Raw genomic sequence first — 18,415 nt, 5'->3', positions numbered from 1 at the left:
ATAAACAACTGAAATATCACATCACAATATTCAGATCCTTTACTCAGTACTTTGTTGAACCACATTTGGCAGTGATTACAGCTTGGAGTTTTGGGTATGACGCTACAGGCTTGGCACACCTGTATGTGTGGAGTTTCTCCCATTATTCTTTGCATATCTTCTCAAGCTCTGTCAGGTTGGATGGGGAGCATTGCAGCACAGCTATTTTCATGTCTCTCCAGAGATGTTCGATCAGGTTCAAGACCGGGCTCTGGCTGGGCTACTCAAGGACATTCAGAGACTTGTCCTGAAGCCATTCCTGCGTTGTCTTGGCTGTGTGCTTGGCTGTGTGCTTTGCTCTGTTCATCTTTGCCTCGATCCTGATGAGTCTCCTAGTCCCTGCCACTGAAAAACATCCCCACATGAATCTGCCACCACCATGGTTCACCGTAGGGATGGTGCCAGGTTTCCTCCAGACATGGCACTTGGCATTAAGGAAAATAGTTCAATCATGGTTTCATCAGACCAGATCTTGTTTCTCATGGTCTAAGAGTTCTTAGGTGCCTGTTGGCAAACTCCAAGTGGGCTGTCATGTGCCTTTTACTGAGGAGTGGCTTCCATCTGGTCACTCTAACATAAAGGTCTGAGTGGTGTAGTGCTACAGAGATGGTTGTCCTGGAAGGTTCTCTCATCTCCACAGAGGAACTCTAGGGCTCTGTCAGAGTAACCATCGGGTTCTTGGTCACCTCCCTGACCAAGGCCCTTCTCCCCCGATTGCTCAGTTTGGTAGGGCGGCCAGCTCTAGGAAGAGTCTTGGGGGTTCCAAACTTCTTCCATTAAGAATGATGGAGGCCACTGTGTTCTTGGGGACCTTCAATGCTTCAGAAATGTGTTGGTACCCTTCCACAGATCTGTGCCTCGACACTATCCTGTCTCAGCGTTCTACGGACAATTCCTTCGACTTCATGGCTTAGTTTTTGCTCCAACATGCACTGTCAACTATATAAGGTCCCACACCTTATATAGACAGGTGTGTGCCTTTCCAAATCATGCCCAATCAATTTAATTTACCACAGGTGGACTCGAATAAAGTTGTAGAAGCATCTCAAGGATGAACAATAGGAACAGGATGCACCTGAGCTCAATTTTGAGTCTCATAGCAAAGGGTCTGAATACTTACATAAATAAGTTATTGTTATAAATTTTTTTGAATTAGCAAAAATGTCTAAAAACCTGTTTTCGCTTTGTCACTATAGGGTATTGTGTGTAGATTACTCAGGATTTTTTTTATTTAGACCATTTTAGAATAAATCTGTAACCTAACAAAATGTGGAAAAAGTCAAGGGATCTGAATACTTTCCGAAAGCACTGTATATTGGCACCCTTACACGATTCACTATTTCTTCTGAAATAAGTTTAACATTTATTTATTTTTTACATTTTTCACACGTATTTGTTTGGTTTACAACGGCACAGGACTAAGAAAAAAATATCAACATAATATTTTTCAATTAATGAATTGACTGACTTGTAATGCAATGGTTGAACACTGTACAAAGTCACGTTTGGGTTGTTTACTAGGTAATATCTATTGGACGGACCATGGCTTCAACATCATCGAGGTTGCTCGACTCAGTGGCTTGAACCGAGCCGTGGTGATAGCTGAAGGACTTGACCAGCCCAAAGCCATTGCTGTGCACCCGGTGAAAGGGTGTGTACAGTCTTTCATTTCAGTCAACACTTTAAAGTCCACCCGCTTGGTATGTAATGAACACATCCTAGCTACATAATGTATTCCCCCAGAAATGGCCACCAAATAACCAATGTTCTAATTGATTTTGAGAGCCAGTAATAATGAACGTCGTAAAACGATCTTTGCAAGATTATATAGTAGAATTATATAATTACAGTGCCTTTAGAAAGTATTTACACCCCTTGATTTTTTTCCCACATTGTGTCAGCATCCAGGGGACTGCCAACTCAGGGCTACTGGCCGTGGCTCTCTCGGGAGTAAACTTTTCTGTCCGATGGCATACTGGCCTTTTCAATTAAGTTTTTTGTTGTTGGTTATTTTAATTACATTTTTAAATGCTATAGAATTTATATGCATTCACAATTGTAGACTGTACGATCAATTTGGGGTTTTATGTCATGTTTTTATTTTATGTGTCTGTCTAAACAGTATTTCTATCTCAACTCTGTGCAAAGTGTTTTCAAATCTCAGGCTCTTGGATATATTTACATCTCAAGCTGACTCATGGATAGACTTAACATGTTTAGAGTACTTACAATGTAAAAAATATTGATTTTGGCTACCTACAGTAGAGCCATTTGAAAGCCACTGATATAAAATATGTTCTGAAGTCTATTGATAAGATAATAGCCTACTCTTGTGCCCCAAACAAAACCGAAGGTGCTATGATTGTAATTAAGAGGAATCTTAATATGAAGGTGGGGGTCTCTGTGGGGGAGACATTGATGAACAGTATTGTTATACCTCTGTTACTATTAATGGCACTACATTATGTTTGTCTGCCATTTACGCACCAAATGCTTTTCTTAAATCCTTTTTATGAAGACCTGAAAGCTTAAATTGTTAGACTTCCCAGACTCAGTGACCATCCTTGGGGGAGATTTTCACTTGACTCTAGATCCTACTATTAATATCACCAGTGCTAATATCTTGGCACTCTGGGCACCTTCAAATTATATTAAGACCTTTTTAGATGACATGAACACAGTGGATGCCTGGCCCCTAAGAAATCCTTGTACTAGAGATGATCTTATTTTCTCCCCATCATCAGTCTTTCTCACCTATTGATTATGTCTTCACCTCCCCTGTTTTTCTGAAATGTACATCCCATGCAGAGATTCAACTATGCTGTTATCTGACCATTCTCCATTATTGATTTATTTTGAGATTTCTCCAGTATTCACAGGTTTTAAGAGATGGCGTTTCAGTGTTTTTCTTTTGCAGGGTAGGGAATTCTTAAACTACATTTTTGATATCTTACAAAGTGGGATTACATTGATTTAATTGTAATTTTTGGTTTACAATCTACACAAAATACTAATGTCAAAGAGGAATAAAAAACTACTTTGAACGTTTATAAAAATCATGAATAATAAAACACTAATATACAGTCGTGGCCAAAGGTTTTGAGAATGACACAAATATTAATTTCTACAAAGTTTGCTGCTTCAGTGTCTTTAGATATTTTTGTCAAATGTTACTATGGAATACTGAAGTATAATTACAAGCATTTCGACTGTACAATGTTGTTGATCTATCCTCAGTTGTCTCATATCACAAACTCTGTAACTGTTTGAAAATCACCATTGGCCTTGTGGTGAAATCGCTGAGCAGTTTCCTTCCTCTCCGGCATGCAACTTATTATTTGATTTGTTAAGCACATTTTTTACTCGTGGACTTATTTAGGCTTGCCATAACAAAGGGGTTGAATTCTTATTGACTCAAGATATTTCCGCTTTACATTTTTCAATCATTTCAAAACATTTCAACAACAAAATACTCTACTTTGACATTATGGGGTATTGTTGTGTCGATCAGTCACACAAAATGTAAATGTAATCCATTTTAAATTCAGGCTGTAACACAACAAAATGTACAGACGACATCAAGCAATTACCAGCCAATAAAATCTAAACTCTCCGCCCTTCATCCAAAGCAAACCATAAAGTATAAATACAGTATTTCCCCACTCTCTGCATTAATAACTGACTACACTGTCTCACATGTTCAGCTTCTCAATCATTAATAACAGGAAAAGAAAGGACGGGTCCATTTCCGCACATCAGCTTAGACTGCAGGGCATTTTCCTATTGATTCCTCCCCTGATGAGAGATGCTAATGAACCAGGATAAGCAGCTGAGGAGAATAGAGATGAGTCTACTGGCACTGTGTGTGTCTACTGTCACAGCTTGTGCCTCACCTGCGCCGGGCTAATTAATGTTGTCTCCCACTAACCCCTATTATTCATAACATTGTATGCATGCATTACCCTGAGGTCTCATGAAGTGAGAGAGATCTTTATGTGGCAATCACGCTGATTGCTTAAATTAAAGCCAATATAGAAATATGTCAACAACTGGCCCCCTATGGATATTCCATTTTGTGTGAGGGGATTTGGAACCAGAGCATACTGTCATTCTTTTTTTTATTATTTATAATTGGTGCGTTCACAGTTAGTGAGCCATAACCGTTGGAACGTCGATCAACTGCTTGCCTCAATATTAGTATTCTGAAAGGAAGTTGAACATGTCTACTCCCCTGTCCATCCAAGGAGTTCAGCCTCCTTGAGTTATGTATTGATGCTGTTATGGCCTTGCGATTTTTTTGCAAGCTCTGACTCTTAACGTATTGTGCTCTGTTTTTCTGGCTTGTGCCGTGTACATGTTTGTTACTGACGTGCTGCTTATTGTATTGAAGTCATTTTCGTCATGTGCCTGTTTGTCTAATACTGCTGTGTTGATGTTGCTGACTTGGTCCAGTTCTATCTTGAAAAATAGATCTTTATCGCAACTAGACCCCCCAAAAAATTGTCTACCGATTATGAACAATACTCATTAGATCAACCCAAAGCATTTCCTGTCAAAGTATGAGGTGACTGTAAAGTATGAGCATTGTTTGGCGGTGGTGGTGGCTGTGGACTCTTCTTACCCTTCTGTTGTCCTCTTGGCCAGGTTTCTGTTCTGGACAGAATGGGGCCAAAGCCCCTGCATCTGTCGGGCCCGGCTGGACGGATCAGACCAAGTAATTCTGGTCAACTCTGGAATAGCATGGCCCAATGGGATCTCCATAGACTATGAGGTATATTTAAGCAATAAGGCCTGAGGAGGTGTTGTATATGGCCAATAAACCATGGCTAAGGGCTGTTCTTATGCACGACACAATGCAGAGTACCTGGATACAGCCCTTAATCATGGTACTGTATATTGGCCATATATCACAAGCTCCCGAGGTGTCGTATTGCTATTATAAACTGCCTACCAACGTAATTAGAACAGTAAACAGTATTTTTTTTGTCATACCCGTGGTATACAGTCTGATATACCTGTCAGCCAATCAGCATTCAGGGCTCGAACCACCCAGTTTATATAATAGATTAATGGCTGCCATTTAGCAGATGCTTTTATCCCAAACATCTTATATACGGTATATCTCCAAAGTTATTGGCACCCTTGATAAAGATGAGCAAAAAAGACTGTAGAAAATAAATAATACAAATATCGAGCTATATTATATGCAAAAAAAATATTCTATTATTTCAAAGTAATACAAATGCTCAGTGAAAGAGATTTTGTTGAACAAGTAAATAAAACGTCTAAAAAAAGATTGCCGTCAGAGTTATTGGCAATCAGTGGGTGCAGCAGGTATTGTAGTATTTGTGATCCGAGCGGGAATCGAATCCATGATGTTGATGTTGCTGGCTCCACACTCTTACCCACTGAGTCAAACAGGAGGACCAGGTGTTTTTGTCCCCCAGAGTGTACACACAGCACGTTAGCCTCCCTCTGATCCTCTTGGCTGAAGTGGCATTACACTCTGCTTTGTGTTATCTTTTTATAATGATACTCTTCCCACCATCATATACCTGAAGTTTATTTTCTCAACACTGTACTCTAGGAAAATAAATTATATTGGTGCGACGCCCGCGCCGACAAGATAGAACGGATCAGCCTTGAGAGCGGAGAAGACCGGGAGGTAGTACTGTCATCCTCAGCCAGCAACGCAGCGGATCTCTTTTCAATGGCCGTCTATGGGCCTTACATATACTGGGCTGACAGGTAATTTATTCCTCCGTAAATGTTACAGTATAGTACAGTCTCTCCAAACAGGCTCCAAAGAAGCCTTCGCCAGCTGCTCTACCCTTGTTGAATTAACCACCTGCACCACAAGGTCACTTGAAATAACAATCTAATTGACAGAGAAAAAGGCAGAAAAAGGAGAAAAGACACCGTCTCTCTATTTAAATTGTGCTTCAATGTCATCCGCAAGGGTAGCTAGGTCCCGTCACCTTCTGTCAGACCAGCTGCCTAGCATATTTTAGCTTCTGTCTAGTGTAATTTAATGAGTTGTTCTGTTTTAATTAGTCAAGGGCCATTGATTATCCCCGTGTCAAACTTTCTGTTACCTGGTGTCAAACTCCCTCCTCTTCCTGTTGTGTGTGTGTGTGTGTGTGTGTGTGTGTGTGTGTGTGTGTGTGTGTGTGTGTGTGTGTGTGTGTGTGTGTGTGTGTGTGTGTGTGTGTGTGTGTGTATAGGGCTCATGCCAATGGCTCCATTCGCCGTGGTGTCAAGAGTTATGCAATGGAGGGAGCCATGACTCTGAGGAGTGGCCTGGGGGTCAACCTGAACGATGTCAAAGTCTTTAACCGAGGACGGGAGAAAGGTTGAGGTTTCAACTTCATTGTCACATCTGTATTATTTCATGTTCTTACCAGCTGTCAGTACCTGTGGTTGTTAAGTGTTCTAGAATCGACCTGAGATTAAAGGGCCAATCAGCAGTTGAAACAGTAACAAATTCATAAACAGAGATACGTATGCAAGGATATCCATGAAATCAAAATTAGAGCTTAACCATGTTTTGTTTACATTTATATTGTTTACAAACATTGCAGTAAAAAAAGCATACATTTTGGGGTTCTGTTAAACTAAGCTGATGAGGTATTTATTTAAAAGTTTTCAAGAATCAAGGTACAAATAATTCATTAATAAGTCCAAAAATGGATGCAGCAACTGCTGATTGCCCCTTTAACGTGAAGGTTTTGCGACCTCTTGCAATCCAGAAACCTAATATCTGCATATTGACTAACATTGATACTGCAATATCACTGCAACTTCATCATGGAATCTTATTCCTTATGACCCTGTGTTGACTTTTGACCCTGCTGTTGACTTTCTTACAGGAACCAACCCGTGTGGCCAGAACAACGGAGGCTGCCATCAGCTGTGTTTCCACCTGGGCAGTGGGAGGAGGACATGTTCCTGTGCTCACGGCTACCTAGCTAAAGGTCATCAGTGATCTGTTGTGTTTTTATGTTCCTTTATTAATCTCTTTTATAGCCTCTTGTTTGATTTGTGTTCTGTAATTTATAGTTGTTTTAATGTTAAGTGTGTAGCGATTTTAAATGCACTTAAAAATGTTATTCTATTTTTTCATTTTTTTCACATCAAATGTTTATTTCAAATGATCACAGTTTCAAGGGTTCAATTACATAATCATTGTCATTTGATTAGACGGTCTCAGCTGTCACCAGTACGATGGCTACCTTCTCTACTCTGAGAGGTCGATCCTGAGGAGCATCCACCTATCAGACGACAGCGACCTCAACTCTCCCATCAGGCCCTATGAGAACCCTGCCTACTTCAAGAATGTGATAGCGCTGGCCTTTCATCACCGACAACAGAACTCTGGAGGCACCAACCGGATTTTCTATAGTGACGTTCACTTTGGGAATATACAGGTTGTCAATGACGACTGGACTGGACGGAGAGTGATCGTTGAGAGTAAGTGTGGTATTTGTTTGTCTGCTCATTTATCCATTACTAAATGAATTGCTAATCGTTTGAAAAGCTGATAACAGTTGGTTAATCTACAGATGTAGGATCTTAATATGAGCGAGTTTGCTACAGGAGGAACATAATCCTGCTAAGAACAGGATTTTTTTTTGTGAGGGCAAATCAAGTCTGACATTTCAAAGTGGAAATGACAAACTGTAGAAGCCTTTTTAAACCTCAAATACACTGCTGTGCAGGAAAATTCTGAGCAACAAAAGAGTTGCTACATCTGTAGCAAAGAGTAACGGGGAAGTGGAAACCCCTTGTAGAATGTACTTGCATTCACTTCTCACCTCCTTTCACATTGGATGCGTTCATTATTTTATTTTGGCGCCATAGCTTCCTCCCTGCCTTTAGAAAGATGAGAGAGAAGACTGATGAGCAAGTAAAGCTGCTGTTTCAAGTAGTGAACATTTCTTTCCCCCAATTTCAAAGGTCTTCAACTCTCCATTGACAAGAGCTCAAACTGTTACTTGGAGTGTGAAACCAGAGGGATCCCACATAATCTGACTGCCTTTCATGTACAACTGATGTCAACATTTAGAGACCGACTCAAGCCTCTTTTGTACGTCTCTGACAGAAACTCTGATCTTTTGCCACTTCTATTGCTTTCATTTGGTTGCTGACAGAAGTGGCAAAACTATCAAAGACTGCATTGCACAGCAAGATGAGATGTCAGTTGCAATGATTTTAGAAGTGATACAGTAAATGTTATCTAGTTCTACGGGAGTTGTATATGATGAAAGAAATGCTATATAGAGAAGCTGTAGGTGTATTAATATTGTATAAGCCATTTAGCAGACACTTTTATCCAAAGACCTAGAGTCATACATGCATACATTTTACATATGGGTAGTCCGGGGAATTGAACCCACTATCCTGGTGTTGCAAGGGCCGTGCTCTACCAACTGTGCTAGAGAGGACCAGGATTTGGTGTAGGTGTATAAAAGGGTTGGCCTGAGACTTGCTGTGAGCAGGTGAGGAGCGTGGCTGGTAGTTGGTTTTGGCATTTCCTCTCATACAGGGGGGTTAATCCATCTTCGTTTGCAGCCAACTGTAATAGGTGATGGATGGCAAACAGGATAGTGATGTGATGACCCCTTCTGTCCCCACTGTAAATCACTCCGCAAAACCTTCAAACACGTTAAATCAGTTCCACCATAACATATTACCTGGTCTTTTCACACTGTCAGGGACAGCTGACTACTACTGGCATTTCCTCTCACTTTTTTTTAGGCATTCTAATTCAAATTCTGTCCAACAATCATCACAATATATGTATTTAATTCTTGTTTCTTTCTGATGTGCATGTAACAGTATAGTTTCCGTCCCTCTCCTTGCCCCAAACTGGGCTCGAACCAGGGACCCTCTGCACACAGACAACAGTCACCCTAGAAGCATCGTGCCGCGGTCCTTACAGAGCAAGGGGAACAACTACTTCAAGGTCTCAGAGCGAGTGACGTCACCAATTGAAACGCTATTAGCGCGCACCACCGCTAACTAGCTAGTCATTTCACATCGGTTACACTCACCCCCCTTTTGCGCAGCTACCAGTGATCCGGGTCAACAGCATCAATGTAGCAGTATAGCTTCCGTCCCTCTCCTCACCCCTACCTGGGTTTAAACCAGGGACACTCTGCACACAGACAACAGTCACCCTCGAAGCATCGTTACCCATCGCGCCACAAAAGCCACGGTCCTTACAGAGCAAGGGGAACAACTACTTCAAGGTCTCAGAGCTAGTGATGTCACCGATTGAAACGCTATTAGCGCGCACCACCGCTAACTAGCTAGCCATTTCACACCGGTTACATACAAACATAAGAAATAGAGGAAAATAGAATATTAATAGACAGCAACTAAAATAACAGGAAAATGGTCTTATTATTCTATAACATTTTTGAGCCCAGACCGATAAACCGATAAATACTGTGATTAAATACACGACATTACCATAAGTATGTGGACACCCTTGTTGAAAATCTCATTCCAAAATCATGAGCATTAATATGGAGTTGGTCCCCCCCTTTTCTGCTATAATAGCGTCAACTCTTCTGGGAAGGCTTTCCACTAGATATTGGAACATTGATGCAGGGACTTGCTTCCATTTAGCCACAAGAGCATTAGAGAGGTCAGGCACTGATGTTGGGAGATTAGTGCTGGCTCGCAGTCGGCGTTCCAATTCATCCCAAAGGTTTTCAAAGATGAGGTCAGGGCTCTTCCCCAAACTGCTACCACAAAGTTGGAAGCACAGAATCATTTAAAATGTAATTGCATGCTGTAGCATTAAGATTTCCCTTCACTAGAACTAAGGGGACTAGCCCGAACCATGAAAAACAGCCCCAGACCATTATTCCTCCTCCACCAAACCTTACAGTTGGCATTCGGGGAAGGTACCATTCTCCTGGCATCCGCCAAAACCAGAATTATCCATCTGACTGCCAGATGGGGCATGTGATTTATCACTCCAGAGAATGCGTTTCCACTGCTCCAGAGACCAATTGTGGCGAGCTTTACACCACTCCAGCCGACGCTTGGCATTGTGCATGGTGATGTTAGAGTTGTATGCGGTTGCTCTGCCATGGAAACCACTTTCATGAATCTCCCGACAAACAGTTATTGTGCTGACTTTTCTTCCAGTGGCAGTTTGGAACTTGGTAGTGCGTGTTGCAACCGAGGACAGACCATTTTTATACTCTATGCGCTTCAGCACTTGCCGGTCCCGTTCTGTGAGCTTGTGTGGCCTACCACTTTGCGGCTGAGCCGTTGTTGCTCCTAGACGTTTCCACTTTCCAATAACATCACTTGCAGTTGACAGGGTGCAGCTGTAGCAGGGCAGGGCAGAAATTTGACGAACTTACTTGTTGGAAAGATGGCATTCTATGTTGTGCTACGTTGAAAACATGCCTCATATGGTGGGGACTTAAAACTTCCGTATGCTTCAGTTTGGCTGGTGCCTATAGGCGAACCGAACGAGTGTGCTCACATACTCATTAAAAGACCTTCATTTTAAAAATGAGAAAAAAACAGTAATTGTAATGTTTGTCCATATTGAGAATATAGTCAGAATTAATCTAAGATAACAAAAATAAATCTGTCATTAATTTTGACGTTTCTTCAGAGGAGATGTTAGTCACGCAATTTTGCAGTATTACTCAATGAAAATGTTTTCATGAAAACAAGTCGTCTCTTGTTGAATGACAGCAACCACTTCATTGAAGAGTCCCCACTGTTGACCAATCACTGATGAAGGGGCGTAGATTTCAGCTACCGACTTCAGCTTGCCTCGAGAGAAAAAATGTGAACGAACAGCCCCAAAAAAACTTGCCGAAGACCAAAACAAACAAAATCGTCACAAAATGTCATCATAATACATGCACAAACTGTTACGAACTCTTTCAGATGGGAAGCACGAGGACGCCTTTACTCTCATCCTATATAGACATCAGTGGCGGTCAGTGCCCTTTAAGATAAGGGAGGACTATTTTATTTTCATGAGCATGGCTTTATTTCTATTACAGCATATTGGATGACTGTCATTCATATTCCATTCAGGTCAATGTAACAGCGATAGGTTTATTCTACTACATGATACTAGAATTTTCCCTATACCCATGTTGTATTCCTTCTCGCCTCGATGTGCTCTCCTCCTCTCACCTTGTCCCTTCGCGTGTGGACTTCAATGCACATCACACCAGCTGTATGTGACCAGGCGAAAGAACCTTTCCAAGCCAAACCGCTACACACGACTTACATCGTTGTCACCATATTAGCTAAAGTAACGTCATGGTTAGCATAGCTAGTAGAACTAACACGTTAGTAAACCTGCTACAATCTCACAGTAGCATTACAGTGTACAGTCAGTGTACAGTCAGTGTACAGTCAATTTGTAAAACCAAAAGCTCACCTTGACTTCCAGGGTTGTGTTGGAAAGTCATAGCCAGCTAGCTAACACAACATCCCTCTGTTAGAGCCAGGTGTTTCAGTAGGCTAAACTAGTTAGCTGCATTTGCTAGCTAAGTATTTGAAACTGAAAGTGACAAAAAAAACTCTCTCTATTTCTCTCTTGCTTCTCCTTCATTTTGGAAGAAATTAATTTAACTGTTCAACTACTGCCTTTCTCTCTCTCTCCTTGAGTCAGCTACTCACCATATTTTATGCACTGTAGTGCTAACTAGCTGTAGCTTATGCTTTCAGAACTATATTAATTATCTGATCCTTTGATTGGGTGGACAACATGTCAGTTCATGCTGCAAGAACTCTGATAGGTTGGATGACATCCTCCGGAAGTTGTCATAAATACTGCATAAGTCTATGGAAGGGGGTGAGAACCATGAGCCTCCTAGGTTTTATTGCCGTCAATCAACTCAGAGGAGGACGAAAGCTAGCTGTCCTCCGGCTACACCATGGCGTTATCCTACAGGGTGCTGTTGAGGCTACTGTAAACCTATGCAAACTGTAAACCTTTGCAAAAATATTTTATGAAATTCACGGAGGAGGGATGGCCCTCCCCTTCTTCCTCTGAGGAGCCTCCACTGATAGACATACAGTGAATATCAATGCCAATAGATGAATATGACATTTCTTCTGTATGTCCATCTGATACAGTGTTTTAGAAGGAATCAGGTGAACACACACACACACACACACACACAGAGGTCTGTAGTTCCCTAATGCACATAGACAGCAGATCCCCATCACCCCATAGCCCCTGTAGCTTCACTGTAGTAGGCTAGGCTCCATGCTGACTTGGCTCAAATATATCTGACTGACCAGAAACGGGGAAGGAAGATCCATCAAAATAACTGAGGGGGTTGGATGTTGGAGAGGAAAGGGAATAATGGTTGCACTAAAAGGAGGCTGGAGAAAGCACCAGCACTATTGCTATTTAATGATTAACGAATATGATATTTAAGTATCTCCTAAAATAATATTTTTGTCATCCATATAGGCCTATCCCATGTCCAAACAAGTGTGTGATTTTACGCTATTTGCAGAATTTATTCTGAATACATTTGGGCAGGGCAGATGAGGAGAATATGATTTTTCTGTTTGTTTAAAGATTTCATAGTGGTGTTGCCTGTTTGTATACTGGCTGTATTCTCAATTCTTTGTATTACTTTTCCTTTTTTTACTGGTAGTGACTGTAGATTTTTATGTCCTAGTTTGTGCTATTGTCCCGTCTGAATGTGAAACAGTGAGCAGCTGTGACACAGCACCACAGTCTTCTATTGTTAATCTCTTAGCACAGTGGGACATTTTTACACCTGCCTAGGCTCGTTAGGTTCCATTCAAATGATAAACTTGGATTAGCTAACACAACATGCCATTGGAACACAGGAGTGAAGGTTGCTGATAATGGGCCTCTACGCCTATGTAGATATTCCATTTAAAAAATCTGCCGTTTCCAGCTACAATAGTCATTTACAACATTAACAATGTCTACACTGTATTTCTTATCAATTTGATGGTATTTCAATGGACAAAAATGTTGCTTTTCTTTCAAAAACAAGTGACCCCAAACTTTTGAACGTTAGTATACATATATATATATATATATATATATATATATATATTATTTTTTTTTTTTTCTTACTTTACCATGAAAGAAAAGACTAATCCGCTCACTGTGTTTGACTGTATCACGTGTGTTTGTTGAGCTCTTCTTACTCAAGCAAAGGTCAGATTAGTGTTATTCAGTATTTGTCAATGTTATATTCAGTGTTATAAACTGGGTGGTAGGAGCCCTGAATGCTGATTGGCTGAAAGCTGTGGTATATTAGACCGTACACTACGGGTATGACAAAAAATAACTTTTAACTGTTTTAATTATGTTGGTAATCAGTGTATAATAGCAATAAGGCACTTCGGGATTTTGGTATATGGCCAATATATCACGGCTAACCACGGCTTACTCCGTGTTGCGTCGTGCCTAAGAACAGCTCTTAGCCATGATATATTGGCAATATATCACACCCCCCCCCCGTGACTTATTGCTTAATTATATCATTGGTATTGTTGCCGTGTAGATGTGGGGTCAGTAGAGGGCCTGGCGTACCATGGAGCCTGGGACTCGCTTTATTGGACCAGCTCCACCACAGCCACCGTCAGCAGGCACAGCCTGGACCAGAGTCTCCCCGGGGCCTTCACCAGAGAGGCTGTGGTCACACTGGCAGAGGAAGACCACCCACATAACCTGGCTCTGGAGGAGTGTCAGAAGTAGGTGTTAAACCTTCACTGCTCCTAATGTCTTACACAGGCCCTTAGTGGCCTACATTAGATGCTCACTTGGGTATATGGTTTGTGTTATGTACTCGGTTAGCAAATCTATTGAAAACTTCTGCTATCAGGGGAATGAGGTTTATAACTGCTCTGGGGGAGTGTCAGAAGTGTTCTATCATCATTCGTTACTGATCCTAATGTCTTACAGTGGATGGTTCTTTTATGTTTTCTTTGCCTCCCTTTTATCCCTTATTTTCCTTCACAAGAACATGAGATAGTCTTAAAAACGGCACAAAATTATTTTGCTTTAGAATGTGAGGATGGGAACATGTTCATATCTTTAGAAAATAGAGAAAGAAGAAGTAGATTTGCGTTTCCCTTGAGAATGGAAATAATCATTCAGTGTAGACGTTGGATGTTTACTATACATTTGTAATGAACACGAGGGGAGACAAAGCTGGTTTCAAGTGCAGGGCGCAGCAGGTGTTTATTGCAAAGGACCACAGGAGGAGGCAGGTAGCTGGGTCCAGGGACAGGCAGGGAAAAGGCTAGTAAAATAGTCCGGGAGATCCGGCAATAGGTACAGTAGATAGTAGTAGAACAGGAAATCCGATAAGCTAAAGTACAGGCAGGGAAGAGTAAATCACGGGGAAAAACAGAGCTCTGAAAGACGTGTGTCACAAAACAAACAATACCTCACAGTGATGGGGTGCAAAGAACTGAACTAAATAGTGTGTGGTAATGGCATACAGTTGTGTGAACAGGTGATTGGGATCTGGAGAGTGAGCTGCGTTCAGGAGATCTAGGTGAGATCTAGGTGTTTGAGAGTGTGAGCTTCTGTGAAAGTCTCAATAGTGTTTTTGTTTTCACTGCTGATGCAGCCTGATGTTCTGGACTAACTGGAATGAACTGCACCCCAGCATTATGAGATCCACCCTGTCAGGAAACAATATCCAGAGTGTCATCACCACAGACATCCTCACACCTAATGGACTCACCATCGACCACACCGCTGAGAAACTCTTCTTCTCCGATGGCAGTCTGGGAAAGATTGAACGATGTGAATATGATGGCTCACACAGATATGTAAGGAGAAATAAATATACATATTTATATATACACTGTATGTTATTCTGAATAGAATGATTAAGTCACATCTTGTACACTCTTAGCAAAAAAAGGTGCTATCTAGAACCTAAAAGGGTTCTTCGGCGTGTCCCCACAGGAAAACCCCTTGAAGAACCCTTTACAGGTGCTTGTACCCTTTTTGTTCCAGGTAGAACCCTTTTGGGTTCCATGAATAACCATTTGTACAGACAGTTCTACCTGGAACCAAAAAGGGTTCTCCGATGGGGACAGCTGAAGAACCCTTTTGGAAACCTTTTCTCTAAGAGTGTACCATCAGATTTAGAAATTATTCCAGCTGTCTCATACCTCTTCTCATGCTTGAGTATGTGACGTACAAGTATCTGTTGATGTATTTCAACCTAAATTAATATGACTAAACAAATGACTAAAACATGAGCATAAAACCAATTTAACACCATTTTCTTCTTACGTTCAATCTGTAGGTAATTATGAAGTCAGGTCCAGGAACCTTCTTTGGGCTGGCTATCTATGGGAACTTCCTGTTCTGGTCTGATTGGGTACGGAGGGCGGTGGTACGCTCCAATAAGTACACAGGTGGCGAAATTAAGGTCCTCAGAGCCGACATCCCCCACCAGCCAATGGGAATTGTTGCAGTTTCCAACAATACCAACAATTGTAAGTGAATTCTACACAGTACATCAAAGCACAACTCACTTGTCAACATGGAATCTTCTATACATTGTCTAAAATATACACACAAAATGTGGTATTTTGTGAGTAGACTATTTTGCAATTGTGTGTGATAAAATGTAACTGCAGCCTGTGATGGTTTGCATGTGGTTACAACCCTGTGTAGCTGAGTTTGACCACATTTGGCATGAACATTATGCAATACTTCCTATAGACCCAGCTACCCTCCCTGATTAATTACCACTCAATGTAAATCTGTTATTGAATAAACAACTCCAAAAATCCCAACCTCCAGTGCCACAGGCTATCCCATGTTGTCTGGCCTGTGCTTCAGTGGAGCCCAAGTACTACAGTACCCACAATGATCTGTTTTCCCAGGTGAACTGTCCCCTTGCACAGTGCTGAACGGTGGATGTCATGACCTTTGTCTTCTGACCCCTCACGGCACAGTCAACTGTAGCTGCAGAGGAGAGAGACTAATACTGGAAGATAACAGATGTGTATGTAAGTCTAGTACCTTGTCTTTTTCCCTCTAATTCATGGGTAAACAGCATCTGGCTCAAAGGGCCATGTGAATGTCTTGCTAATAGACAAATAGACAATAGGCATCTGATAGTGTTACTGTCAGATGAATCAATGAAGATGGGCATTGAAGAAGGATGTTTGTTGGAGACTGTCTGGGAGGGATATAGCAGAAAGCAGACCCTTCTGTTTGGACAAAGAATCCCCAAAAATTTATTTTCTCTTCTTTTTACAGCTAAAAACTCCTCCTGCAACATCCACACTGAGTTTGAGTGTGGGAACGGGGAGTGTATCGACTATCAGCTGACATGTGACGGAATAGCACACTGCAAAGACAAGTCTGATGAGAAAATGAAATACTGTGGTAAGTACCCACCCAATATGCTTTACTGTACTAGTTCACCAGTCCTCAGATGAAAATCCCTACCCCGCGGGGCTCTTGTCCAGTAGAATGAGTTCAGACTCGCTCACTTCCTGAAATCCATGAAGGAGAAGAGAAACAGTATTCAAGTGAATGTCATGTAATTCCTTTGGTCGAATCTCTTCCTGAAGTGTCTTTGTATCACTTTCGTTTTCCTTCCTCTTTCAGATAACAGAAACTGTAGACGGGGCTTCAAGAGCTGCTATAACCAGCGCTGTGTGGTCAATAGGCGGGTTTGTGACGGGGTGAACGACTGTGGAGATGATTCCGACGAGGTTTATTGTAACAGTGAGTAATAAGAATCTGATGAGTTTACATGCCCAGTCCAACAGACAACCTAATATGTACTATATTATTACTGTATAAACAAATAAATAGCTTTCGGGTGAATTAAATTTCATAGAGGAACATTTCTCCAAGCAAGGATAATATTATCTATTCTTTTACCCCCTTTTCATGGTATCCAATTGTTAGTAGTTACTATCTTGTCTCATTGCTACAACTCCCGTACGGGCTCGGGAGAGACAAAGGTTGAAAGCCATGGGTGAAACCCAACCAAGACCCACTGCTTCTTAACACAATGCGCATCCAACCCAGAAGCCAGCCGCACCAATGGAAACACTGTGCATCTGACAACCTGGTTAGCTTGCAATGCACCCGGCCCACCACAGGAGTCGCTAGTGCACAATGAGACAAGTATATCCCTACCGGTCGCGGCCGGCTGCGACAGAGCCTGGGCGTGAACCCAGAGTCTCTGGTGGCGCAGCTAGCACTGCGATGCAGTGCCCTAGACTACTGTGCCACCCGGGAGGCTAATGTTACCTATTCTTATCTATCTCTTCACCTGACGACGAACCAAAGAGATGGATTTCAAATACAACATATTTTTACCCCTCATTTCTTAATCTTTTCATTTCGGACCTGTATTTTCTCTCCAGATTCCTCATGCTCCCCCTCAGACTGGCGTTGTCTGAACGGGGTTTGTATTCCGGCCTCGGCCCGCTGCAATCAGATCATCGACTGTCCCGACGCCTCAGATGAGAAGAACTGCAGTAAGATAAGCCTCTGTTAAAGCGCCATACCGTACCTTTGTTAAGGCACCACACTACGACATTGCCTTTCCCATGTAGCTTTTCCACGTAGCTGGTCTGTAGTCTAGCCTGGTCATGTGTCTTTTTAATGTTAGATAAAAGAGAAGAAGGAACGTCCGCACCTCGGAATTTGAAGTTATTTTTCATTGTTATATCAGGACACTACGCTATTATGGTTAAAACAATGTGTAGCCAGGAATATCAATCCCTAACCTTAGGCTTTGGACATGCCGGTCGAATGCCCACTTTCTCTAGGCAACACAGGCTGCTTGGGTTACTACATGCTGGGGGTGAAGGAGACGGTGTTCGTCAGCTGCAACTCTACCTCCCTCTGTGTCCACCCCTCCTGGATGTGTGATGGAGCCAACGACTGTGGGGATTATGCAGATGAAACCAACTGCCAGAGTATGTTTTTATCCTTCCTTTTTTCTCTTCTGTGACACTAGTTCTGTCGGCTACTGTTGATGTGGCCGTGTACCAGACAGACACTAGGCCTAGTGGGATGCATTTTAAGATATTTTGAAATTGTGTTCATGTTCTGAATGTGTCTTGGCTTCTGGTTTCTCCCCAGCTCCTTCCCTCAGAAAGAGATGTGAGGAAGGCCATTTTGCTTGCCCCAGTGGAAACTGCATCCACACTGTCTGGCTGTGTGACGGAGTCAAAGACTGTGAAGACGGAGCAGATGAATTCCAGTGTGGTATGATATCAGAGATATTTACTTACCTAATATTTATTTACATGACATTTATTTCAGCAAGCACATTGCACTGATTTGTAGCCACTGCCATTGATTTGAGAGAGAGTCTAAATTATTCAAATG

The 18,415-nt window shown here is 41.8% G+C and overlaps 1 protein-coding gene across 1 annotated transcript in view; it reads left to right on the top strand.

Moving 5' to 3' along the window:
- Positions 1-18,415, top strand: part of lrp1ba (low density lipoprotein receptor-related protein 1Ba) — a 202,551-nt gene that overhangs the window by 106,407 nt on the left and 77,729 nt on the right. The window contains exons 36-50 of the mRNA XM_036952429.2: positions 1,561-1,690; positions 4,684-4,810; positions 5,627-5,787; positions 6,264-6,391; positions 6,909-7,013; positions 7,240-7,509; positions 13,590-13,779; positions 14,664-14,868; positions 15,354-15,546; positions 15,940-16,065; positions 16,319-16,447; positions 16,673-16,792; positions 17,443-17,556; positions 17,851-18,000; positions 18,167-18,292. Of these exons, the coding sequence (XP_036808324.2) occupies positions 1,561-1,690; positions 4,684-4,810; positions 5,627-5,787; positions 6,264-6,391; positions 6,909-7,013; positions 7,240-7,509; positions 13,590-13,779; positions 14,664-14,868; positions 15,354-15,546; positions 15,940-16,065; positions 16,319-16,447; positions 16,673-16,792; positions 17,443-17,556; positions 17,851-18,000; positions 18,167-18,292 (2,274 nt within the window). The remainder of the gene's footprint in view (positions 1-1,560; positions 1,691-4,683; positions 4,811-5,626; positions 5,788-6,263; positions 6,392-6,908; positions 7,014-7,239; positions 7,510-13,589; positions 13,780-14,663; positions 14,869-15,353; positions 15,547-15,939; positions 16,066-16,318; positions 16,448-16,672; positions 16,793-17,442; positions 17,557-17,850; positions 18,001-18,166; positions 18,293-18,415) is intronic.

The sequence above is a fragment of the Oncorhynchus mykiss genome, chromosome 18 (assembly GCF_057628025.1).
Source record: "Oncorhynchus mykiss isolate SJ-2025 chromosome 18, ASM5762802v1, whole genome shotgun sequence".
Classification (NCBI taxonomy): Eukaryota; Metazoa; Chordata; class Actinopteri; order Salmoniformes; family Salmonidae; genus Oncorhynchus; species Oncorhynchus mykiss.
This window is presented reverse-complemented; position numbering and strand designations above follow the sequence as displayed.